The sequence below is a fragment of the Clarias gariepinus genome, chromosome 25, assembly GCF_024256425.1.
Source record: "Clarias gariepinus isolate MV-2021 ecotype Netherlands chromosome 25, CGAR_prim_01v2, whole genome shotgun sequence".
In the NCBI taxonomy this organism is placed as follows: domain Eukaryota; kingdom Metazoa; phylum Chordata; class Actinopteri; order Siluriformes; family Clariidae; genus Clarias; species Clarias gariepinus.
In genome coordinates this window covers 7,640,001-7,667,360 of record NC_071124.1, presented here as the reverse complement: position 1 = coordinate 7,667,360, position 27,360 = coordinate 7,640,001, and the positions used below count along the sequence as shown (strand labels likewise).

The 27,360-nt window shown below is 39.0% G+C and overlaps 1 protein-coding gene across 1 annotated transcript in view; it reads left to right on the top strand.

The window, feature by feature from the left end:
* The window catches only part of schip1 (schwannomin interacting protein 1), a 372,471-nt gene that overhangs the window by 8,709 nt on the left and 336,402 nt on the right, over window positions 1-27,360 (top strand). Inside the window, exon 5 of the mRNA XM_053486598.1 lies at window positions 2,161-2,311. Within this exon, the coding sequence (XP_053342573.1) occupies window positions 2,161-2,311 (151 nt within the window). The remainder of the gene's footprint in view (window positions 1-2,160; window positions 2,312-27,360) is intronic.

Genomic DNA, 27,360 nt, shown 5'->3' with positions numbered 1-27,360 from the left:
GTTTCCCAACAGGACGATGACCCCAAACATAGCTCTATGTTATATAAGATCTATTTGTCCAAGAAGAAGAGTAATGGAGTGCTGCATCAGATGACATGGCCAATGCCATCACCTGTTTTAAATCCATTTGCGACGAATTGGAAGACGCAACACATCTAAGAACTCCTTCAAGATTGATGGAAAACCATTTCAGATGATGACCTTGAGGCTCATAAGGCTGACTAAGAGAATACTAGGATTGTGCGAAGCTGCCATCAAAGCAAAAGGCGACTACTTTGAAGAATAAAAAATCTAAAACATCTGGGTTTTTAACACATTTTGGTTGAATACATAATTCTGTATTTGTTCTTCCATAATTACAGTAATGTATTGTTGGAGGTGTACCTACAGTGAACCCTTATCCATAAGATAGAACATCCATAAGTATACTAACAGCACGTCTGTGAAGCTTTGAGCTCTTTCATGAAGTGCCCACTTGTCATTTTCTGGGAAGTGTCATGTATACTTAAAAAAAAACTTTTAGTACATTTTTTTCTTTAAAAAGGTTTGATGCATACTGTATGTCAGCTGAACAACTGTTTTCCATGCTCTTTAAAATGAAGCGGTAATTATTTTGTCATGTATTAGACCGTCCCTGCCTATAACGCCTTCTGGAACATCATTTATTCATGATTGAGTGAAAGGACTTCATGAATGTACTCTGTAAAGTTAGAGAACATAAAACCTTATCTTAGATACTTTACGTAAGCCATTCATAAATAATCCAGCATTGCTTTATAATAGAATTATATTCAGTAGCAAACTTTAAACTATGGTGCACTGTTGTTTTTTACCTTCTTCTTTTAAACATCCTTCTCAACCATACAGTAGCTGCAGCATTTTTAAAATAGATTGCTATCCCAGGTTCCTCCTCTTCTCACTCCTATTGATTGCGGTTAATGTAATTTAGATGTGACTGGGCTTGAATAGTCAGATTAGGGTTCACTGCTAGGTAACTCCAGGTCAGTGGCACGCTGGGTGAACATGAAATTAGCTCAAAGTGCTGCCAGAGTTTAGATGGAGATAATTTTATTAGAGTAATAAATGGATGTAATCTGTTCAGAGATGTTAAAACACCTATATTCTAACTTTCTTCAGGAATTTCTCTTTTTTTCCCCCTTAAATTTGCTTTAGATGGTTAACGTAATGTATTATGAACACCACCATTGCGTAAAGTAATTCAAAAAATAAATTATATCACATTGACTTCCATTGTCTCATGATTACATTCAAACTTAGTCATAATATAGAAAGAAATACTCTCTAAACAAGGCATAGGAATGCCAAAGTTAAAATATTGTAAGCATCATGTAAAAAAGCAAGCCAGTTCCAGTTTTAATTAAAATGAATTGTGCAGCATGGTGGCTTAGTTGTAAGCACTGTCGCCTTGCACCTCCAGGGTCCAGGTTCGATTCTCACCTCTGTGTGCATGGAGTTTGCATGTTCTCCCCATGCTTGGCGGGTTTCCTCCGGGTACTCCAGTTTCCTCCCACAGTCCAAAGACCTGCAGATTGCAGTATGCAGGATTGGAACCTGTCCAGGATGTACCCTGCCACGTGCCCGAAGTCTCCTGGAATAGGCTCTAGGCCCCCCCGCAATCCCGAATACAGGATAAAACGGTATAGACGAGTGAACGAATTGCGTCAGTTACGTTTTTTTTTATTTTTTTATTTAACCTTATTACTTCCAACACATCTGATCCTGTATCTTTGTGCCATTTCTATAATAAAGCAATAAAAAGCCCAAAGATGTTTTTTTTCCCCGAGCACTATTCTCGCACAGAACGGCTTATTTTACCTCAAATGACCCCATTCAGGTCCCAGCACCATAATTGAATCTTGTCTAGTGGTGACAATTTGCTGCAGTCGATAAGAATTAGTTTTCTGGGATTTCATTAGGTCAGTGGAGTGAGGGTGAAAAGCATCTGCTTAGATTTCTTTTCTCGTTTCTCTGCACGCTGTTTATAGAGCTCACTTATCCTGTAATTATTGTTTACTTATTGAAAATAAACAGATCCATCATAGGGCACGTTCATGACATCTATTCATAAACGGTGTCAGTGTCTGAGAAATAACTGTTTATTTTATAATAATGAGACGCTATGGTCTTTCCATTTTCCAGGATTCAGAGGGCTTGGCGTACTTTGTTGGAGCGCAAACCAGCCTGGCAGGAGGAGCCAAAAGACCTCATGAATCATTTTGAGATGGTGTCACAGAAAGACGCCCTTCCCACTAACCTTCCCACTGGAGAGCTGGGTCAAAACCTCGCACTGGTAGGGGACCTTAATTGAGAGAGAGAGAGAGAGAAAGTGTGTGTGTGTGTGTGTGTGTCAGAGATTCATCTTGCAGGCTCGGGTTGGGGGATGAAGACGTTGACTTGAGTGTTCCTTGGCATGATGCCCGGCTCTATAATTAGCAGCTAATTAGATTAATTTGCTTAGTAGGTTGATTGATTACTAAAGTAGCCTGAGAAGTGCAGCACCCTTGTTCTGTCTGCCCTATGACCTCTCTGTGAATTAAACACTGCTCACCAGCCCAAACAAACCAAACATACGAACACAGAACCAGTATTACTGTATATGGACGAGGCTGTACGAGCGCCATCATGTCTTCATCTTTCTCAAAAGGAAATGGCGTGTAGTCTTGTGAGCAGCATTAGTCTCATTTCTGACGAGTGGTAAGTAGCATCTTGCCTTTTATTTCTCGCATTACCTCAATCCTGCTCCTCCCAGGGGCATGGTTATGATCTGAAAGCTGCGGATCAATGACGGAAAGATGGAGGGGGGTTCACTGAGTGCGAGATCTATTCTCCATGTTCTCTACTGATGAATGAAATCATCGCTCGGAACTTTCAGAGTGCGGGCAGCGCTGTGTTTAATTGTGTTGCTTTCCTTTCTCCTGGTTTCTTAGCTGTGTCCTGGGTTGATATAAGGGTTAAGGGTTTAGTTGTACCAGAAACAATAACACTGCTAACAGATAATGATGTAGAATGGATTTGCATGGTGCTAAAAATTGACATACAAGCTTTAATATATTATTAGCAGATTACTTGTACAAGCTCTTCTATTGGATCGGACTCTACGGGCCAGCCTTCGCTCTCCATGTGCATCAGTAAGCCTTGGCCACCCATGACCCTGTTCAATGTTTTTTCTTCCTCATGGGTGGCCAAGGCATAAAGATGCACATGGGGACATGGGGGCACATGGGGCTGGCCTGTGTAGTCCGATCCAATAGAAGTGCTAAAATACTGTAGATCCAGTAACGTTAATGCTTGTTGTGATAGAAGGGTGTCTGAACACACAATGCATTACTGTTATGTTGGCTCAATATTAGGCCGGTCATCATTATGTTATAGCTGATTGGTGTATACAGTATATGAGCTCACAGACATGCTAAATTGGCCACATTCAGTGGTTGGCAGGGGAGGGCATGCCAATTACCACGACCCACCAGAGGGTATGGACAATTTTGTCCTCTTGGACAAACACCTTCTGTTGTGCCGGTGAGTTGAGTTGCCTTTCTTGCAATTTTAGATCGTCAAATGATCCAATTAAGCAAGATAATTTTATAAAGTTATGAAGTTTAGTACAATGAATTGAACAGTGGTGTAAGATGGAGAAATTGTAATGTATGTAGAGTAACCAAAAACGGAATAACCCGATGATACCCAAAGGTCCTCATGCATATTTATGAAATGTGAGACCATGGCGAGCATGTATGAAATATTGAATATTCATCAGTTCAGCTATGTAGCTCAGCATTGTAATGAAAACTAGCCATGCTTGCTTAAAAAAAACACGCACAGCAGGATAGATCTAATGACTGATGCTTTGAAGCTGCTGTTAGTTACGGTTCAAGACGGGCCACGCTAGAAAATCGTCCCAAGTCGATAGGCTAACTGTGGGTTTCTTTTGCTGAAGTGCTTCCTCTATTAGGACCTGTATATTAGACATCAGATGACATTCCTTTCTAAAGGGGCCATCGGATTGGGCATTGTACAGTAGGGTGTTTCTTTTTTGAATGCTAAATGAGGAATGAATAACCATGAGGATAAATGATAAATAAGGCTCATGGTTATATAGTACCAGAGCACTAAAAGTTGGTGGAATGAAATTTTTTTAGGGAGGTAATTGAGTGTTTCAAAAATATTTCCCATACACCATGACCTGATTTATTGGCAGTGTTGGGTGTTGGAGTACTCGGATTACTTTTTTGATGTAACGAGTAATCTTGCGCTTTAGGTCCGCCATTTAAGTACTCACGTATTTAGTTATTTTTTCAAAAATGTAATCCGTTATTCAGACAATTTATGTAATCCGTGAGCCAGACAGCAGTCATTCCGTTAGTGTGTGTGTGTGAGAAAGTCGTCCTACAAGCCCCGCCCCCGATAATCCACCCCTCTCTGTTATTCCTGCTGTTATACCCCTATCTCACCTACTGTATGCGGTTTGACTATGCGAGGACCGACGCGCGGAAAGATGGAAACCTAATCACAGCGCCAAAACCCGCCGTGAATCATGATGAACGCAAAACCGCGTAAGTGAGATAGTAGTAGGGGATATAGTGATATTATTAGTAGTATTAGTAGCGATACAGTAGTTAACAGATTATGGACCAAACTGTGCTGAGTGATGATGGTAGAATAATTATAAAGGTCTTGATTAAAACAACATGCCTGAGGAATCACAACGGAGTTTTCATTTTCTGTAATGGAAAAGTATTTGAACTAGTTACTTTTATCTGCAGGTAATGCTGTAGTGTAACTGATTACTTTTTAAAGACTGTAATTTTGTAATGTAATTAGTTACTTTAAAAAGTAACGTCCCCCAACACTGCTTATTGGGGCCAGGTTGTTTATTCAGTTTTATATTTATATAATTCACTTCTGATCTATTTGACAGCCGTCTCACTCTGGCTGGGCGTAAAGTGTAAACGTATTTCTTTATATTTATTTCCCGGGGAATGTAGGTTAACTATGCGAGTGTGTGTTTTTGAAATATATCTACGCATACGCACGCACACACACACACTTGGCCCATAAAGGAATGCAACCAAATTGGCCATTGATTTTTTTTTTTTTTTGTGTGTGAGTTGGGAGAGGTCGAGATTTATTGCAGGTGTCTATGACTGAAGTGGGGACTCGTATTTCTCTCTCTCTCACACACACACACACACACACACACACACACACACACACACACACACACACACACACACACACACACACACACATGGAGAGAGCGAGAGAGAGCACAGAGGCTTGTATAAGGCAACCAATCATTTAGTGCTCATTAGTTTAATCATATTTAATGAGGTTAGTCTAACTTCCCTGCAGGATGAGGCTGGTTCTGTTTCTTCAGGTCAACATGTGTGGGTCATTAGTCTCTCTCACTCTTGTGCACGCATACACATACAGTACTTGTTTACTCATAAGCAACACACGGACCTGTAAAATCAGTAAGCAGAAGCACGTTTTTGCATTCACTGTATACAATATGGCGTCATGGTGAAGCATGGGTTAGCACTGTTCCTCGCACCTCCAGGGTTTGAGGGTTCGATTTCTGTCTCGGGCCTTGCCCTGGCTCCTTGTATGCACAGTGGGGCAAAATATTTTTTAGTCAGCCACCAATTGTGCAAGTTCTCCCACTTAAAAAGATGAGAGGCCTATAATTTTTATCATAGGGATGCCTCAACTATGAGAGACAAAATAAGAAAAAAATGACATTGTAGGATTTTTAAAGAATTTATTTGTACATTATGGTGGAAAATAAGTATTTGGTCAATAACGACATTTCATTTCAATACTTTGTTATATCAACCATTTTCTGTAAGTCTTCACAAGGTTTTCACACACTGTTGCTGGTATTTTGGCCCCTTCCTCCATGCAGATCTCCTCTAGAGCAGTGATGTTTTGGGGCTGTCGCTGGTCAACATGGACTTTCAACTTCCTCTAAATATTTTCTATGGGGTTGAGATCTGGAGATTGGCTAGGCCACTCCAGGACCTTCGTTTCCAGTGTGTTTGGGATCATTGTCATGCTGAAACACCTAGCCACGTTTTATCTTCAATGCCCTTGCTAATGGAAGAAGGTTTTCACTCAAAATCTCACGATACAGTACATGGCCCCATTCATTCTTTCCTTTACACGGATCAGTCGTCCTGGTCCTTTTGCAGAAAAACAGCCCCAAAGCATGATGTTTCCACCCCCATGTTTCACAGTAGGTATGATGTTCTTTGGATGCAACTCAGCATTCTTTCTCCTCCAAACAAGTTTTCTTTTGGTTTCATTTGACCATATGACATTCTCCCAATACTTTTCTGAATCATCCAAATGCTCTCTAGCAAACTTCAGACGGGCCTGGACATGGATGGGCATAAGCAGAGGGACACGTCTGGAACTGTAGGACTTGAGTCCCTGGCGGTGCAGTATGTTACTGATGGTAGCCTTTGTTACTTTGACTCTCTGCAGGTCATTCACTAGGTCCCTCTGTGTGGTTCTGGGATTTTTGCTCACAGTTTTTGTGATCCTTTTGACGCCACGGGGTGAGATATTGCGTGGAGCCCCAAATCGAGGGAGATTATCAGTGGTCTTGTATCTCGTCCATTTTTTAATAATTGCTCTTAAAAAAGAAGCCTCTTAAAGAAGTTACAGGTCTGTGAGAGGCAGAAATCTTGCTTGTTTGTAGGTGACCAAATACTTATTTTCCACCATAATTAGCTAATAAATTCAGATTTTCTGGATAATTTTTTTTTTTACTTATTTTGTCTCTTATAGTTACAGAAAATTACAGGCCTCTCTCATCTTTTTAAGTGGGAGACCTTGCACAATGCTGACTAAAGACTAAATACTTTTTTGCCCCACTATAGTAGGATCCAGGCTTTCTAGAGAATGAGTACGAGAGTGGATTGAACAGCATATTTCATATTATCTTCTATAGTATACTGTATATCCTAAGGTTAGAATTAGTATTAACACAATGATCAGTGATCACTCCTTAAAAATACAAAGCAGCAGATTATTTGCGTTCAAGTTAATTTACAAACCCGATTCCCAAAAAGTTGGGACACTAAACAAATTGTAAATAAAAATAGAATGCAATGAATTGGAAGTTTGAAATTTCAATATTTTATTCAGAATAGAATATAGATAACATATCAAATGTTGAAAGTGAGAAATTTTGAAATGTCATGCCATATTTTGGATTTCATGAGAGCTACACATTCCAAAAAAGTTGGGACAGGTAGCAATAAGAGGCCGGAAAAGTTGTCAAGAAGTCAAGATGGGCAGAGGATCACCAATTCCCCCAATGCTGCGGTGGAAAATATTGCTGCAATATCAGGAAGGCGTTTCTCAGAGAAAAATTGCAAAGAGTTTGAAGTTATCATAATCTACAGTCCATAATATTATCCAAAGATTCAGAGAATCTGGAACAATCTCTGTGCGTAATGGTCAAGGCCAGAAGACCATACTGGATGCCCGTGATCTCTGGACCCTTAGGCGGCACTGCATCACATACAGGAATGCTATAATGGAAATCGCAACATGGACTCAGGAATCCTTCCAGAAAAGATTGTCGGTGAACACAATCCACCGTGCCATTCGCCATTGCCGGCTAAAACTCTATAGGTCAAAAAAGAAGCCATATCTAAACATGATCCAGAAGTGCGGGCGTTTTCTCTGGGCCAAGGCTTATTTAAAATGGACTGTGGCAAAGTGGAAAACTGTTCTGTGGTCAGACGAATCAAAATTTGAAGTTCTTTTTGGGAAACTGGGACGTCATGTCATCTGGACTAAAGAGGACAAGGAGAACCCAAGTTGTTATCAGCGCTCAGTTCAGAAGCCTGCATCTCTGATGGTATGGGGTTGAATGAGTGCGTGTGGCATGGGCAGCTTGCATGTCTGGAAAGGCACCATCAATGCTGAAAGGTATATCTAAGTTCTAGAACAACATATGCTCTCATCCAGACGTCTTCCCTTTTTTTGGGAAGTACTTGCATTTTCCAACATGACAATGCCAGACCACATCTGCATTAATTAAAACATCATGACTGCGTAGGAGGAGGATCCGGGTACTGAAATAGCCAGCCTACAGTCCAGATCTTTCACCTCGGCACATCATAAAGAGGAAGATGCGACAAAGAAGACCTAAGACAGTTGAACAACTAGAAGCCTGTATTAGACAAGAATGGGACACCAGTCCTATTCCTAAACTTAAGCAACTTGTCTACTCAGTCCCCAGACATTTGCAGACTGTTATAAAAGAAGAAGAGGAGATTACACAGTGGTAAATATGTCCTTGTCCTAACTTTTTTATTAGATGTGTTAATGCCATGAAATTTTAAATCAACTTATTTTTTCTTTGAAATGATCAATTTTCTCAGTTTAAACATTTGATATGTTGTCTATAAATAAAATATCGTTGTATAATTAAATATTGAAATTTGAAACTTCCACATCATTTCATTCTGTTTTTATTCACAATTTGTCCAGTGTCCCTTTTTTGGAATCGGGTTAGTAGTTAAGTTTAATGTTTTGTTTGTGATTGAGCTTCATCTACACCTGAGCAGTTTAATGTTGAACAGAAATCGACAAAAATGATCCCAGATCACATGTCCCTCCTTTCTACCACAACCTTCACCCTTAGTTTCTTTCTCGTCTCTGTCCAACCTTCTTCTTGTCTGGACCCTTCTCTCGGGAATGTCTAGAGCCAGATGAGGGCTTCATTCTTTACTCTAAAGGTTAGTCTCTCGCTCGTCCTCTCTCCCTCTGTACTCTCCGTGTGGCCAGTGGAGTAAATCACATATAATGAGTTTCCCGGAGGGATGGGATGATGGTATTTTCTTTGTCTTTAACCCCTACTGAAGGCACAGGCTCAGAAACAGGAATAAAAGAGAATCATTATGTTTTTTCTGTTCTTTTTTTTTTTTTTTTTTTGATCGCTTCACAAAATGTTTAGTGAAGCTCAGCTTAGCTAATGTTTAAGGAAACAATCTGTGAATCTGTGCTTATGAGACAGTTTCTCCGGTGGGTTTTTTTTATAAACAGATAAGAGCCTGGCATGGCTAATTGGTCACAAATTAGCATCCATTTTAACGAAGCGCTGCACCTGCTCGATGCCAGGGATTGTAAATGCCTTTCGGTTAAATGATTGCTGTTTAGAATGAACAACAACGTTGTCATGTTCTTTCCGCTTTTGACTGCGCTCCTGCCTCGCTGCTGGACCTGTCCGTGTGTTCCAGTCATGACCACCAAACGTTTATACAGCCGTACCTCGACATAAGGGTTTAATTTGTATTGCGAAACGCATTTTCTCATAGGAAATAATGTAATTGCAAATAATCCGTTCCAGCCATCTAAAAAAATCACCAATATTCTCAATTCGCAACACTATAATCATATTTTATGCATATAAAAACAATCAAAACATTTCGAAAAGACATGTGGATTAAGTAAAATATATAGTAAATAGATATTAAACCTCAGTTAATCTTAATTTCTGATTCCTCTTGGCACCGGCTGCTTTAAAAGCGAATCAGAAAGGGGCTCCGTTATCTTCTTGCTACTGTCCTTGATAACATTCTTGGGACCGATGGTGCTACTGTATGTCAGTCATCGCAAAAATATTATGTAAACGATATTTTAATTCTTAAGGTTAGAATTCTTTAAGCACTGCTTTATTTTGTTAATATTGATTAACGAAAGAAGACACAACCTTCCTTACTTTTAATCTCTTTAATAAGCGCAAAGAGAAAAAAAGCTCACATAATAGGGTTCACAGTTAATGCATCTCTTTTTATTCATTTTTTTAGTTTCTTTTGCTTTCTAAAAGAGTGTACACTTGTGTTTGCTGTAGCTGTGATCCCACTAAGGAATAAGAATTAGGATGAGGCTACGCTAGCATCAGAAATCGGAGAGACAGGAACAGGACAACACTTGAGGAGGACAAATTGAGGGATGATATCTTACTTTTTTATTGTGTTTATTATTAGGTCTCTCTCTCTCTCTCTCTCTATCTCTCTCTCTCTCTCTTTCTCTGTGTCTTTCTATCTTATTCTCATTCTTTGTCCTCTTTTCTTTTTTTCAGGATGTCTGTCAGTGTGTGGACTCTCTCTGTCCTGTAGCATCAATTCTCTTCTCTCCTTTTTTCATTTCACCCTTCCTATCTCAGTCCATTCCCTTTGTACCAAAGGAGCAGATCAGCTGTCAAGCTTTCTTTTCTTATCCACCAGTTGGTAACATTCTCCTTTTTTCTTTCCACCTTCATTACCTTACTTCTCTTGATGTCCCCTGATAGACAGGATCGTTGGCGTTGATGTCACGCTGGTTATTAAAAAGTTCACACAGAAGGATGAATCTGATTTATTTATTGAAATTTATTTGATTGCGCTCCAACTGCTTTTAGATAAACTTTAATTATGATTTTGCAGTGGATCATCTTTAACCTGGTGGCCTGACACGGTTTAAAATGAATTTACCAAAGACGGTGACAAAATCTTACGTTACAAATCTTGACACAAATGGCAGTGTGAAACTGCTTCAGTGTTTTTAGATCTTTTTGTCAGATGTTACTATGGTATACTGAAGTATAATTACCAGCATTCCATAAACATCAAAGGTTTCTACTGACATTTACATTAGGTTATTGCAAAGGGTCAATATTTGCAGGTTTGACCTGCAAGACCTCTGCAATCCGCCTTCTGGGCCACATCCAGACTAAAGGCCGCCCATTCTTTAAATTCTTGGAGTTTATGAGTTTTTCTTTGTCCACCTGGATCATGAGGATTGACCAAGTTCTCAAAGAGATTAAGGTTTGGGGAGTTTCCTGGGCATGAACCCAAAATTTCTATGTTTTGTTTCCCGTGCCACTTGGTTATCTCTTTTGCCTTATGGCAAGGTGACCAAGCTGTTATTGAATGGTTGGGAGAAGTTGCTCTCACAGGATGTTTTTGTACCCTTTTTTTTATTCATGGTTGTGTTCTTAGGCAAAATCATGAGTGAGCCCACTCCCTTGGAAATCCACATGAATGGTCTCAGGATGCTTTAATGTTGTCATGACACAGGACTGATGGTAGCGCTCACCTTTTCCACTCCAGACAAACTATTTTTTTGGATCCCCCAAACAATCGGAAAGGGGATTCATCAGAGAAAATGACTTTACCCCAGTCCTAAGCAGTCCAATCATTGTACCACTGCAGAATTTCAGTGTGTCCCTGATGTTTTTCCTGGAGAGAAGCGGCTTCTTTGCTGCCCTTGTTATGTATCATGTATGAAGGTGAGCGCTACTGTACCATCAGTCTTGTCATAATTCATGACAAATATATTAGTGTCATTCTCAAAACTTTTGGCCACGCCGGTGGCATTTTGTTTTCCTGTTCATTATGAGCCTCAGCAATGTTCTAGGATGTTATGTTAATTGTACACTCTTCTTTAAGTAGAAGTCTTGTATCATCCCTCAAATGATCTATTTTTGGTGCATATTACTAAGCTTATCTTTTATACATTCTCTTTAAAGAATTTTCTTTTTATACAGCGTGCACTTCTAGCAAATCGTTTTTTTTTTTTTTTTAAGTGCATGTGGGTCAGTTCAACAGTCTGACCTTTTACGACAAAGGTTGAATGGCTGTTATATTTTAAAATAACATGAAAAACCCTTAGATTTTATGATTTATGATGTTATTGGCTTTATACCCTTTTATTCTGTAAGTTTATGTCCGTGTACACTGGCACATGGGAAAGACCTTTTTTATTTTCACCTCTAAACTCAACTTCACTCCTACAGTTCTCCTTCTTTCCTTTTGTCCTACTGCACTTTAACACGGTGGCAAATAATTGAGCTGTCTGTCACTCACAGATTATTTAAACACTTTCCTGCCATTATAGTACTGGTATATTGGCTGACACATGCAGGCTCCCTGGAGAACCCCATTTTAGCAATAATGGATCCCATTTATTCCATCTTTATGTGCCCATTTTTATCACGGTTTGTATGCGTGTGTAAGAGCGTCTGAGCATTTGTGATAATCCATATGAGTTATCCTCCAATGAAGACTGGGACTGTCAATTATTGAAATTAAATTTTAATATTTAATTACGATTAAGATTTAGTACCTGAATGGATTTAAATATTAATGAGGCCGTAATGTTACATTGCCACAGACAGACTAAGCATCAGCAGTGGAATTAATGCTCATGATTATACTGGATATGATTATTGATACAAAATGATCAAACTTATTATTTTGTGGTTCAATTTACACATTAATTATTATAAATATCATTTTTCATCGCTAGCTTCCAGTCCTGAAAATAATCTGGTGTCTTTTTTTTTTTTAATGACCAGCTGCATTTCAGACAATTCTTGATTTTGGAGGAGAAAAATAAATGCCATGCTCAAAATGTGTTTAGAAACCACAAACATGTGTGTAACAGTAAGGTTTATGTTCATAAAGGTTTATGTTCACCTTCAAAGTTTTGTCTGTACATTGTTCAGAACTCGCTCTTTTAATGATATCTTTATATTTTATACATCAGAGGACCTGAAACCAGCCTTAAATGTTATGAACAGTTATGTGATGGATTTAATAATCTACTTTAAACAAACACCTGCGCCAATAGATATTAATTAGAAAAGCCAAACTGAATATTTTTACTGGGATTACTTAATATTTTCACCTAGTAAAAACAGCTAATGCTGACGGTGTTACAAAGGTGTCGGCCACAGACCAACCAGGGTGTCCAGTGCTGACTCGGGTACACCAGCCGACACACCAACAATGAATGGGCATGTGAGCATCAGAACTCAACCATAAAGCAATGGAAGGCGGTGACCTGGTCTGATAAATCACATTTTCTTATTAACACCATGTGGACGGCCAGGTGTGTGTATTGCTTACCTGGGGAAACAATGGTGCTAGAATGCATTATGGAAGAAAGGAAAGCCAGGGGCAGCATTGTGATCTAAGCTCAGGTTTTTGGGACACCAGGGGTCCTGTACAGTGGCCGAGAAGTGCGAAACAAAGTAATGAAACCCGAAAACAAAATAAGAAACTAAATTCTAAAACTAAATTACAGTTTTGAAATTTTTTTTTCCCTGGATTGGTCGTAATGTTTTTGAATTTATTTTGTTTACAGCTTTTTGTTTTTTCAGTTTGATTTTGTTTTTTTTTGCTCTTCTCGGTCGCCATAGTCCTGGCAATCATGTGGAAGTTACTTTGACACGAACCATCTTTCTAAACATTGCCAAAGATTAAATGCACTCCGTCGTGGAAACAGTATAAACTACCAGCAGAATAATTTTTTTTTTAGCAGTTGAATGTTGCAAAAGTTGTTCAGAAATAGTTTGAGGAACATAAAGAGTTTAGAATATTTACTAGGCCTCCAAGTTCCCTAGATCTCAGAAATGTCTTGGTGCCAAATGCCACAATAATAATGGACAAGTGGTTTTAATGTATTGTCTGATCATTAATTCTAGGATTCTGATCATTCAGTCAATAAGTGTTTAACAAGCTAGAAAGAGTAGAATAAGCTCAGCAGTTTAAATAGTTTTTTTTGTTGTCGTCTCTATTTTGTTGCCTTTGGATCCAAAAATGATAAAAATTAGAATGTAATAGAGCACGAACACAGTGTGTTCTTTCCTCTTCTCCTGATCGGAAGACTTAATGCAATACAATGAAATTTTCTTTAACCAGATTACTATTGTGGTACAATTAATCATATAAAAATCAAAATGAAAATATTTGTGCAATTATTTAATCATAATACAGGTAATGTAGGCATAATTAACAATTTTTTAATAATTTAAGTATGCTTTAATTAAAAAAAACTTTTTATTTAATAAATATAAATGCAGTTTGCATGTTCTCCTCATGCGTGGTGGGTTTACTTCTGGTGCTCTGGTTTCCTCCCACAGTCCAAAGACATGCAGGTTATACTAATTGGTGTTCCCAAATTGCTCGTAGTCTGTGTACAGTACATGTGTGTGTGCCTTGCGATGGATTAGCACCCCGCCTCATACCTTAAATCCCCTGGGATACGTTCCAGGCCCCCTGCGACCCTAAATACAGGATAAAGTGTTATAGACGATGAGTGATACTTAGATGTAGAACTAACAATGGTAATTTCAGTGATGAGATGCCTAATGAGTAATAACAAAACTAAGTAAATGATGTAGATTGTAGTAATTGAGTTGTTGGCTCAAGTCAGTTAATAAAATATATAAACAAAAACTAATTTTTCCTCTCATAATTACGTTTTCACTTTTCACCTTCTTACCCTCCAACACGGAGTCACTTATCTGTTTCCTGTTGCTTCTTGTTTTTCCCATGCTTGGCTCGTTTTTCCTTCTCATTATTTTACTCTCACCTGTTCAGGCTCTGCTGTGATTGTCTTTGGCATGTTTCATCTGTTCAGCTTCAGGCCCTGATGTTGGCCGTTTCTCTAATGCTGTGCTAATGTGCTGATTCGGCAGCGGATAAGGGGCCTTATTTCTTTTGTTGGTAGATAGCAGGGCATTCAGACAAATCAGCTGGAATAGACTAGGGTCTCTTTTGGGACATTTATTCTTATTATATAACCAACTTAAGTGGTGTTCAGAATAATGATTTACAGATTCGAACTGAATTTTAAGCCAGATTGACTTAAAATTCTGCTTATTTACCCTAACGAATGTTAGACACATTTCTTTTCCTTTCACGCATCATATTTTAGACACTCCAGAATTAGACACACACCTGCTCACACTTGCTCTGTAGCTTTCTCGTGTACTCTCTTCTACAGTATATTTAACCTTCCCATTTCTTTTTTTCCTTATATTTGCTCTATCTCTCTCCTTTGCCCTCCTTTTTCTATTTGTCTTACTTATTCTGCACCTGTTTATGAATGGCACCAGAAAAGATGGCACAGTTATCCACTTATACTGTAGGTCCTTATCATTTGTTTATAACCGTCAGGATATTATTGAATTAAAGGAGCAACTAGGATTTTGTTTATTCTATTTTTCGGAAAAACGAGGCAGGGTCTACTCTGGACAGGAATCGAACCCGAACCCAGACCTACACCCCATAAATATCCTGCTAAATTGTTATGGACATTTCCTGCGTTAATTTCAAGTTGTACCTACCTACTATTTCTTAAAAAATATATAAAATTATTATTTTTTTCAACTAACAAAACCCTCTGATGAAACTTTATATGAGGTTCCTTCTTTGCTGCTTTTATTTACTAGGAGTAATAAATCTTTTGGAGAATTATCGTAAATATTATATACATAGACTCTGTGTTAGTTAGTTATGAAGAGTGGGACCTTTAAAGGTCTTTCTTGCTATCCCGTGGAGATTTCTGCTGAGTAAGCTTTGTGAAGTCGTCAGTATATGCAGCATTGTCAGTTCAGTTCTTTCAGGTCTTTGTTTTCTCCGAATCAATATCCACTTTCTAATACACTGGACGAAACTAAAGCTGGCCTTTCTTTCCACTGCAGTATTTTTTTTGTTTCACTGGTTAAATCTCAGACCGAAAAAAAAAAAAAAACTGGTGGCCTTTTCAAGCCTCCAGCTTCATGGATATCTTATTTCACATTTATTGTGACATTAAAGCAGAGTAATAGTGACAAGTATACTACACCCTATTTATGCCTTAATCAGTTTTCAGACTTTACTCCATTTTTCCCTTCCACAGTGGCACTTGTTTTCTATTGAATGCTTTAGGCAGTGTAACAGCTGAAGAGTTTTCCAATCCAGGGTTTTGAAATGGGGGTCTACGTGAATCTCAGGAACTGAGGAACTGTTCTGCCTGCTTTATTATATTTTTTTTCCTGTTTAGCAACTGTTATAAAAATCAATACTATCTCATAATACTGCAATAATACATGCAATTCCTTGAAAGCTTATCGATATGCTATTTTTGTTAATGTTTATTATAATGCATTACAGTGTGGTATGCCACTGATGATGACATGGATACCTTTAAAGCATTGCCCAAATTAATTTAGCATAGTCCTCTACATTGCTGTACTAAAATAGATTTTCGTGGCTGAGTTTTGTCAAATTAAACAATATTGCATAATGATTTAGAACATGGCTGTCCTGTAAAGCTGTCCGGATGGTGAATAATCCTAATTTTGGAAAATTATTAACAAAACAAAGTTCACGGTCCAATGCAGTGGAAAACGGCTCTAAGGGCAAAATGGCATCAAGGAATCCCCTCGAGATTTAAAGGCGCAGACACTAACATTTTGATCTCTGTGAGCTTCATTTCCTTAGGCAGTGTTATGGTTTTTGGCCACATGATGGCAGTGTAGGGAAAAGGGGCAGAGATTTAGTGAAGTGGACTGTTATGCTTTATATTGTATTTATGTCAAAGACATACAAGTCTCACTTTGTCGGACCTAAGAACAAATTCGACTTGTGAACGTGCTCCCAGATCGGGAGTCGTTTGTAAGTTGGGGACCATCTCTATTAAGTCAATATTGATTTTCTTCGATAACAACCTACACTTACTTGGGAATGCTTTTTGTTATGTTTTAGAATGTCTATGGAAATTTGCTTCCATACCAATTTTGGGAAACTATGAAAGAGGCCATGGCCATTAGGGAATACTGTTGCCTTGAAGGGAGTGTGCTTGATCAGCAACAGGTGGCATGTGCCAAAGTAACATGACCAAAGCATCACATTGCCTTCACTGGCTTACCTTCTTTCCATAATGAATCTTGGTGCCATCTCCTTCCCAGATAAGTAATGCACACCCATAGCTGTAAAGTATTTTAATCCCTAGAGCAGGTCACTTTCTTCTTCCATTTCTTCCTTGTCCAGTTATGTTGCCCATGTTAGGTGCTTTTAAAGGTAGACAGGGATCAGCATGGGCTCTATAACCACTCTGCAGCTATGCGAACTCATTCCCAGTGGACCAGATGGGCTAGTCTCGCTTCCCACATCAGTTAGCCTTGGGTGCCCATGATCCTGCCGCTGTTTCACTGAGTGTCCTATTGGTAAGTTCTAACCTCTGCATTATGGGAATAGAATTACTCTGACCCAGTTTCCTAGCCCCCACAAGTTTGGCCCTTGTCAAAGTGGCTCTAATCCTAAATAAATATACTTGCCCATTTTTCCTTTTTCTAATATGTCAATTTTGAGGACTGTCTGTTTTTTTGGTGTCTAATATATCCCACCCATGGATGGATGCCAATGTAAAAAGAAAATTTTTACCCCCCCCACACACACTTGTGATTTGCACAAAAAGATCAGCGTGCAGTGCTTCGTGTTTGTGCTCTGAGGGTGTACCTGATACCGAAAGAACTCACGGAATATCATAAACGGAAGCGTTTGGATACTTTAAGGAAGGTGAGGAAAACTCTGCAAAAACTTTTTAAGGTGTTGAAGCACCCTCCCTATAGTCCTGACCTTCCATCAGACTTTCACCTGTTTTGCTCCCCTAAAAGCTCCCCATGAGAGGATGCAGATTTACTTCTGATGAAGAAGTGAAGACAGCGGTGCATTTGTGGTTCATACCTTTATTTTTATTCGGCTAGTATTACTCCCTTAAGGCAGTTTTAGGTTTAGGTGTATATGTGATCGAGACTTAATGGGAACTGCAGCTTTGCTTTTCTGTCTCTTCCACAAATCCAGAGTCAGTCACTGTTGAGCTTCCAGCGGAGGGCCATCAATCCTACAGGGCCCAGAAGAGAGGTTGGCTTAGAAACCTGAGCTACGATCATGACAGAGCTATAAAAGAGGGATTTTAAGGAGACATTTCTTCTTCTTTTTCTTCTTTTAATCCAACAGTCCGGACAGTGCAGCTTAGATAAGAATTTAAAGCCTTGCAGCGATAGGCCTGAAATGGTGAGTGTGAGAGAGAATTTAGACCATGTGGTCTTACGTCACACAACAAATCTATCCTGCTAAGAGGATAAAGTCGCTATTTCTTTCTGCTGAGTTCTGTTTGCTTGCCATGAAACTGGAGATAATGATGTAATAGCTGTAGCATGTCCTAAACAGTGTGGACCTTTACTTTCTGCTATCAAACTGGCATTAGATTTGTTTTGTCCTGTTGCTGGCTGGACATCAGTAGTTAACGATTATCCCTCCATCAATCCCTCCATCCATTCATCCATCCCCCCCAGTCCAACTGCAAACCATTTTTACTTCTGGTCAGCATTCACACACACTGGCCAATTTGGGAACGCAAACTAGCCTAATCTGCATGTCTTTGCACTGTGGAAGGAAACCGGAGTACCCGTAGGAAACCCACCAATCACGGGGAGAACATCTGCAAACTTCATGCACACAGACAGCAACGCAGTACTTGAACCCGGACCCTGGAGGTGCAAGCTGACCGCGCTAACCACTATGCCACCATGCCGCCAATATATGACCCACCATGCATGCACAGAATATTTAGCCTTAGCTAGGTCATATTAAAGTCACTTCCATGGATAGGTTTTATTACCTTTATGAATACGAATCTTTTGACTAAAAGAAGAAGCCTAATTTGTTTGAGTTTTTGATGTAGTGTGTCTACAACGCCACAATATATGAAATTTTGGATGTATTTCTATTATGAATTCATTAACAGTTTCTTGTGTACGTTTTATGGTAAGGGATCATCAGATGAGATTCTAAAAGATGAGATGAGATGAAATTCTAAAAGCTAGGGGGTCTTGGGCTATATCTGAAAGCTGAACAGACGGGTAGGTTTGTTCAAAATACGCGACTTTGTCCAGTAAGCATACGTGGAAAAGCCGTTGCATGATATTTTGTTCAATTCTCATCCCCTAACCCCCCCCCCCACCCTGTCTGGGAAGTGCAGTGGTGTGGAGAACTATGCAAATGCATTGCATTATTACAGTATATAAAACACACACTAAAACACACACACACATACACATACACACAGTTTGGAAGAAATGCTCGCTGCTGTATCAGGTCACAGTGGAGTTAAGCAGCTGGAAGCAGTCTGATGGAAAGCACCCGCTGTTTATACTTCCACACAGGATGAATTTCATGAATAAGGAAATGTAATACGGATTCTTTGTGTTGTGAATCTATAAAACCTGGTCGACTTGAAGTGACAGATAGAAAGACAGCATGGGGTGAGTTTGTTGAATTTCTAAACAGGGAGACGTATACTGTATGTGTGGTCCTAACACACTTTTTTATATCGAATCCTTTGCAGTCTAGTAGGGATCTACACTCCCTCCCCCCATTTTCCTCCCTCCACATGAAAGCAGTTGTCTCCATGGTGCTTTGGTTATGACGTGTACTTGAATGTGAAGGTCAGACAAGCTGTGTGCAATTAATTATTTACATGAACGTATACGTCACCTTTTACACTTGTATACCAGTTTTATATACTGTACTGTATTTTATGTACTGGGGTTACAAATAGAGGCCAAAGAGTATGGGACAATTTTAGGACCTTGGTACAAAATACAATTGGGGTAAACTGTTTTATCCGTCTGTCTGTCATTTAATAAGATTTATCTTAATTGGACAAAATCGACTATAATGGATGATCAGTTGATTTCTTGTGCATTTCATCAGATCAATTATGAAACATAATTGATTTTGATTGTTAAAAATTCCTAAAACATGCCATGTTTTAAGTTTGTTTTTCCTTGCACACTGCTACAGATGTCGTCATTAAGATTGCAAGTTTTTTCCGCGGAAGGCAGCAATTCGTCCCGCGGAGTGCCGCTAAATTTCGCTAGCACCATTTTGTAATTTGAATAAATGTGTTGTGCTTTACAGAATATCCGCCACATGGCAGACACACAAAATCAGAGGAACGTGCATACATGTAATACCGATAACTAACTGCACATGCTCATGACATGGTTGTCTAAAGTGGTGGGCGATGCATCTCAAGCTGACCTGTTGTACAATTTTCCTGGAAAAAGGTCTGATCCTAACCAGATGTGGGCAGATGTGTGTACAATGGCGAAGACTAGTTGGTCTTAATGTTTGTAAGTCGGGGACTACCTGTATTTTTCAGAATCCATCCACACTGTCTGTTAACTGAACAACTTCATACCATCATAACTTTACAGTGTTGTCATGGTTTTGTTCATGTTTATATAGAGTACTGAACACCTGGATGCAGAGATGTTTTCACCAAACCACATGACCCCAGCTGACCACATCTTTTTGAACTTGCTCACGCACTGTTGGGGCGACGTAACAAACTTGGAGGATAGCGCTATCCGCTTGCGTGAGCTCACAGACAACCATGATTGGCTGTAGAGCCATGATTGATTTGAAAGCGATAAGTGTCTCTCATCCCACACCGCTGAGAGAGCTCGGCCAATCACCTCTCTCTACGCTCCCGGCTGCGGGAGGCTACAGCATCACCCGGGAATCAAACTCACGATCTCCGGATGATAGGTCGAGCACTTTACCACTGCTCTACTCTTTCCTAAATTTTCTAACTAACTATAGAGAAGATAATGAACACCAGAAAGAAGACACTAGTGGTGGCTTCTGACTTTAAAAAAAAAAAAAGGGTCTCCAGGTACATTTGTATTCTGGGTGAGAGTGCATTTTTCTTCTCTACACTCATGAGTAGAGCAGAGAAGAATGGGCATCTATCTAGAAAGAGATGAGCGAGTTGAATGGTGTGAAGTAAGCTAAAGAAAGTTCTCTCTCTCTTTCTGTCTGTCTCTCATGCTCTCTTTTCTCAGACTCTCTTATTCAAACACTCTTTCTTCCTCTCCATCTTACACGTAAAAGCTCTGTCTGAGCAGATCTAAATTCAGATTTCACAATTATCTGTCAATCACCTTTCATCTCTCTTTCTCTCTTTTAATCTAATTTCATTTTCCAGAGAGTGGGCCATATTTGCATAGCTCCTCAGACCTCAGGTGTAACTGTATGACTGGGTCAGAGTACCACGTAAGGATCTTGGTCACAGACATGCACAATTGTTACTTACAATTCTGAAATGGAGTCTATTATTTTTTTGTGACACTTCTGGTTTGAGGAAGGGGAGCAGTATTAGTGTCAGGACCCCTGTAGAAATGATTGCTGTAATCATGACTTGTCATGCTAAAACCCACGTTTTAGGCTTGATGTATGCTTCTCAACTACCTTTTTTATTTGTTTTACTGGCAAACACACTGAAACACTGACATTTTATTAATTGACTAATACTAATGTTTGCTTTTTTCGGCTACTCCCGTCATGGCGTCACCACAGTGGACCATCTGATCCACACAACAACTTGGCACAGGTTTTATGCCGGACGCCCTTCCTGATGCAACCCTCCCCTTTAATCCAGGCCTGGGACCGGTTCTGCCCATTTTTTTTTTTTTTTTTGCTCTTACCTGCTGCCTGATGTATCCCACCCACTGCCAGCCGATGCAAGATTTTAAACCATGATGTCTTAGTGTATTACTGATAGTAGCCTTGGAAGCGATGGTCCCAGCTCTCTTTACGGCATTGACCAGCTCCTCCCGTGTAGTTCTGGGCTGAATCTTTACCATTCTTAGCATCATTGATACCCCATGTATCTACTTCGACTTTGGCTGATTGTGGGGTGCACAGGTGTCTTTATGACAGTTAACGACCTCAAACAGGTGCTACTAATTTGGAATCATGAGCAAAGTGTAGCTGGACTATTTAAAAGCAAAATAACAGGTCTTTGAGGGTCAGAAATCTGGCTGATAAGCAAGTGATCAAATACTTATTGACACAGTAATTCACACAAAAAAAAAATCATACAATGTGATTTACGGATTTTTCTTTTTAGACTCTCTCTCACAGTGGAAATGCACCTATGGTGAAAATTGTATACTGTACTTATTGACCTCACTGTGTATGTGTGTATATATATATATATATGATAGATAGAGAGATAATATTTATTTCTCTCTTGTGGTCCTGTTGCTTGCTGCAGTACTCAAATGTAGGTGCAGAGTTTTACTTGCATAAGTATAGAGGCAGGCACTTTATTTTGTACTAAATCAGACGCTTTTACAGAAAAAAATCAATCTGGAAACCAAGGAGAAGTAAATTGCATCCAGGTAATTTGAATAATCTGAATGGGCTTCACAGAAATTCACTTTCAACACCCACGTGAACTAAAGAAGATTACTTGCATTAACATTTTTGAACTGTAAAAGACATCATGATCACGTCGACTCTTTACGCAGGTCAGATTTGTTTTTTTTTTCTGTGCTTTTTTGGCTTGTGCCGGTTTTGGGAGGGCCAGCTGTTCAGGGTATTCAGCTAGATTGTCAGCCAGCTATAAGCGCACTCACCTCACACATTACACACCTGTTCCGTTTGATTGCCAGCTGTGGCCAGTCATGAGCTCTGTCTGAGCTGTCTCATACCTGGAGGTTTGTGTGTGCACGCAAGTTTTGTGGATATGAAACGTCATTGTCTTATCTAGAGCTCTAGAGTAGGCAACAGTGTTTACAGTAATTGTGTGTGACAGTGTGTTTCTGTCTGTGTCTGCGTGTTGGGTTACTGGTCCATTGTGCAGGTCAGACATTTTGTAATATTTCAATGTGTTAAAAATATTTATCAGCAATAAAGTAAAATAGTCTACTTAAAATTCGTTTATTTCTTTTTTTTTAAAAAATGTAGGATTAACAATAGAAAGAATTTTGACAGTACATTTACGTGTTTAACAGAAAATTTGACCAATGTAATGTTAACACTTTTCACCGCCTCACCTTCGAGACTATCAGTCATAAGACTCTGGAATCACAGCATGGTGATGGTTTGCTTCTCACATAAGGGGCAGTCATGACCGCCAGTCTGAAAGTGGGTGACATGTGCTCCTTTCAAACTCTTCATTGGTGTTCCACAAGACTTTGTCCTTGGCCCTCTTCTGTTCTGCTTTTGTACCTAGTCTCTTAGTGAGGTCATATCACCACCTAGTTTTTTCATACCCCTGCTTTGCCGAAGACGACTCATTTTCTCCTTACATTCCTCAGACACGCTTCTGCTCGAGGCTCAGCATGTCTCACTCAGGCAACTCATCACCTGAACCTCTAAATCTCTGAAAGACTGAGAGTGCTGCCGTATTTCCCCAGAGAAACGGCAGTCCTGCTTGCAAGGTCTTGTGATTTTCCAGGACAGATGTCAAGGTCTTGTGATTTTCCAGGACAGATGTCAAGGTCTTGTGATTTTCCAGGACAGTTTTCTGATCATACCCTCTGACAAAGCACGCAACCACGAAGTAGTACCTGACAGCCAGTTATCATTTTCTTCTCGTATTGCTAACCTGATTCAATCATACAGGTTTCTCTTTGATGACATCTGGGCATTTTTTTTCTTCCTAGCGTTGGTTGAGTCACTTTTCATCTTGAGACTGTACGATTGCAACTTGCTCATGGTCGATCTTCCTTGTATCTGAAGTGATCATGAACTGATCATGGCAAATGATTCAGAACCTTAAGTTATATCAAATCAAGTGATCGTCATGGTTCCTCAACACACACACTTTTCTTTGCTTGATAAAGGCCCCTTTTTAAACACTGACTTTTTCTTTTGGCCAGACGGTCATTATTATTGCTGTAGTTTTAATTGAGACGAACAGTGGTGACCAGAATGTGAAACCTGAATGCATTAGTCCTGTTCACACTGTTTAAGAGGTTAATTAACATTTAGCTTTTGCACTCCGTCAGACCCAGATATGTGAAGAAGTTTAAGTCGACAGTGCTTTACACTTTGAGACATTAGGAATGGATGTTTACGGTACTTACTGCTGATTACTAAAGTTGTAAATATCAGCAGGAAATTGATTGCATACAGTACTTTTTTTTTTTTTTGAGTCGGTCTCCTTTCTTGCATTGCTCAGAATGCCGAGCACCAAAAGCTTGTGATGAACGGTTTCCCGCCTCCTCGTCTTGTATTTATCTATTGCCTGCTCATGAATAACACATCAATCCTACACTAATTACAGGGTGCTTAATGATTGCTGCGGGGTGGCATTTCTGTGTGGTCTTTCGGAGCGGCCGCCACATTTTTCTACAACATGCCAGTCCTTTTCCCCTCATCAATTTCATAAAGCCTCCAACTGGTGCAGACTGTAATTACTGTTGGACAGTGGTAGTGCTGATGGCATGAAGTCGATGAAGTGACTGCGGAGAGATTTATTCTTCCTCAGATTAAACGTTCAAATATCGTTCAAAGCCATCTCTGAATGCCAGGGATGCTACTGGATGTATACTGGATGTTGAAGGAGTACTATATTTTACAAAATCCTGTAATTGCAGAATGTTTGTTTATGCTTTGTTTACTTGGTGGGGACGGGACGGGACGGTCTGTCTGTATTCCTAAAAATGCACAGCCCTGAAGATTCATTACAGAACATGACTGATTCGGATTTAGAGAGCAGAAAAAAATTGATTCTGTAAATTGACAGAACAGCAAGATCTGTTTGAATCCAGCTTCTCTGTTAAACACCCTCGATTACTCTGATTTTTGCAGTAATATGCTAATCAGACACTTTCCCTGCAGTGCATGCATAATCAGTTTTCAGCTTGGACTGGGCTGTATGTTTTAGCCTAAATCCAGGGCTGGGTGGTGATGCAAATTGAAAAGTAGTTGTTAATGATTGTACTGAGTTGCTTAATGTAGGTGGGACGTAGTGATGAAGGAATATGATGGTTACAGTCAAAAGATGGGTGCGTGCAATACCTGCTAGACAGTGCGACGTACTGTACAGTCCATCTCAAATGTTAATGTCTTGGGAAATATATATATATTTCATTAATGAAACATATATCATTAATGAGTTGCACAGATGAGCTAAAGGCTGCTATCAAAGCAACCTGGTCTTCCTCTGAACACCTCAATGCAACAGGTTGATCGCCTCCATGCAATGCTGTGCTAAAATTAATGCTAAAAGTACAAGTGCACAAATAAAAATACTTTTTAGAAGTTGGACATGGCTGTATTGTAAATCACTTAATTGATCTCAGAAAATATTCTCATTTTTATATATTTTATCGTTTTTGCCTTAAAAGATGAAATTTTGTTACGGTATATGAAGCATTTTTGGCATATGAGCGACCCAACTGAATCCCGGCTCAGTTACACGTATGTCCCGGAGCCGTTCAAAACTTGTTTGTGTCAATGGAAAGCCAAGCGAAGTAAGTTTTACATTTTTTGTAGCATTTAGTTTTTTGCATTTAGTGAAGCCATACTGTAGCACAATGGGTCCCAAGAATGTTGGCAAGGATGGTAGCAAGAAGAAAAAGGATATACTTTTCTAAAGGTCTTTCCTAAAATTTTGGATTTTTTTTTTCTAAAAGTTTTATGCAAAAATATGATCAGTGTGTTAAAATTGGTAATATTTTTGGATGGCTGGAACAGATTATTTGCATTTACATTATTTTCTATGGAAAATGCATCTCGCAAATATGAATTTTTACTGGAACGGGTAATATGCGTAAGTTAGCGTATTCCTGTATTGGATTTTTGATAATGATTGTAATAATTAAAATAAAATATTGAAATATTCCTTTTTTTAATCAAATTCCAAAAAAGATTTTTTTTTTATTATTTTTTTTTTTTAGATGCGCTGCACTGGACTAATCTCTGAATAAGGGACATATCATGTTTGCTTCAATAATAAGATAGATCATTTACATACAGTACATAGTGGTGGGGCTCTGCTAATGTGAGGATGAAGGCAAATAAATACATGCTATTACAAGACAATTGAATAAATAAAGGATATAATATATATATATATTTTATTGTTAACAATAATTTATATATACAATGCTTGATCAATGATATTACCATAGTGCATGATGTGCATTATTAAAAAATGTAATGCAATAATGATGAAAATTGTATTAGATGGGAGGCACTCATGCAAATTACTGTATTTAACAGTAAATGTAACAAGAGCTTATTCTCGTCAAAAATATTAATCAAGCGTTAATTTTTTAATTTTTTTTTCTTTTACGTTTCTTCTTCGTGTAAGTCGTTAGCTTTAATTTCCACACCGTTCTGTTAAATTAGTAGAGATATAATTTGATGAATAAACTGAATTGGCATTATTATTAACCATAATAATGGCTGCTTGTCAGTCAAAATGGAAGGAGGGTTTTGAAATGTTTAAAACAGACTGTGGAAAGAAAAAGGGAATGTTTAGCAGGAAAAAAGTCGTTTAAATGAACAAAGAGAAACAGAAAAGAGGGCCTGGGAGAATGAAGGGGTTTAGGCAGTTAAGGAAGCGTTTAAAACTATGAAGTCAACTGTGGAAATGAAATGGGTGATTGAGAAAAGAATTTGCAGGTGTTAAGATGCCGTGCAGCTGGCTAATGCTTTTCTGATGTGTGAATAAGGAATGGATTTTCAGTCAGTTTAATGTGCATCTTATTCACCATCTGAAATTCCTTTTTTTTTTTTTTTTTTACTATTTACAATTTTCTATATGCACAATGAAGTTTCTTTTTAACCTTGAGCTTTGTCCCTTTTATCCTAGGGGTTGCACATTGGATCATTTGATCCACAGGATCTGGCACAGGTTTTATGCCAGATGCCCTTCCTGGTGTAACCCTCCTATTTTTAACCAAACTTAGAACTAGAACTGCATGCGGTGGCTGGGTTGTACGGTCTCGCCTAAGAACCCATCGTTGGCGGTGGGGCTTGAACCAACGACTCTCCAATCAGCATTGCAGAGCTTCAACCACCTGAGCCACCACTGCCTCTTTATTTTACAATAGTGTTTGTGTCAGATTTACATTTCAATAATATAGTGAATATTATTATAGTGTCCATCATATAGATCTGATTTTCTCATTATGCGTCAGTAAAGTGGATCATCCGATCTGCAGACTGTATGTGATTTTGTCTTTTGTATTATGTTATGCTTGGTAGTGGAGGAGTTGGAGAATGGACATTCTGGATTTTAACCACACTGTGGCTTCGTTATTTCGTTTTTCTCCCCTTTCCTCCTGTTTCCATTCGAGATATGAACCCTGTTGTGATTTCGGATCAGTATGGGTTGGAACATGGGATTGTGCCAGTAGATTCTGGCCGTCACATCTACTGTTGCACTGCTCTGCCAACATCAGGGTAAATTGTCTGAAGAGCCAATCCAGTGGCTGGTTGTCATCCCCACTTAGTCAAATGTGCTTTGTGTCACTGGGCACTAAACACCATGATGTAATTATTAGTGTGTCAGCCTTGGAATGATATCCTCTGAAAACCATATATTTGCTCATGTTTGTTCGCAGCTCAGATAAACGACTGGGGCTGACCCTCTGCAAAACGTAAAGGCAGCAAGTCATTGCCTTGAATCTTTTTTTTTTTTCACTTGACACAATAATTATCAATAATAATTCATATTAATAATTAATATACT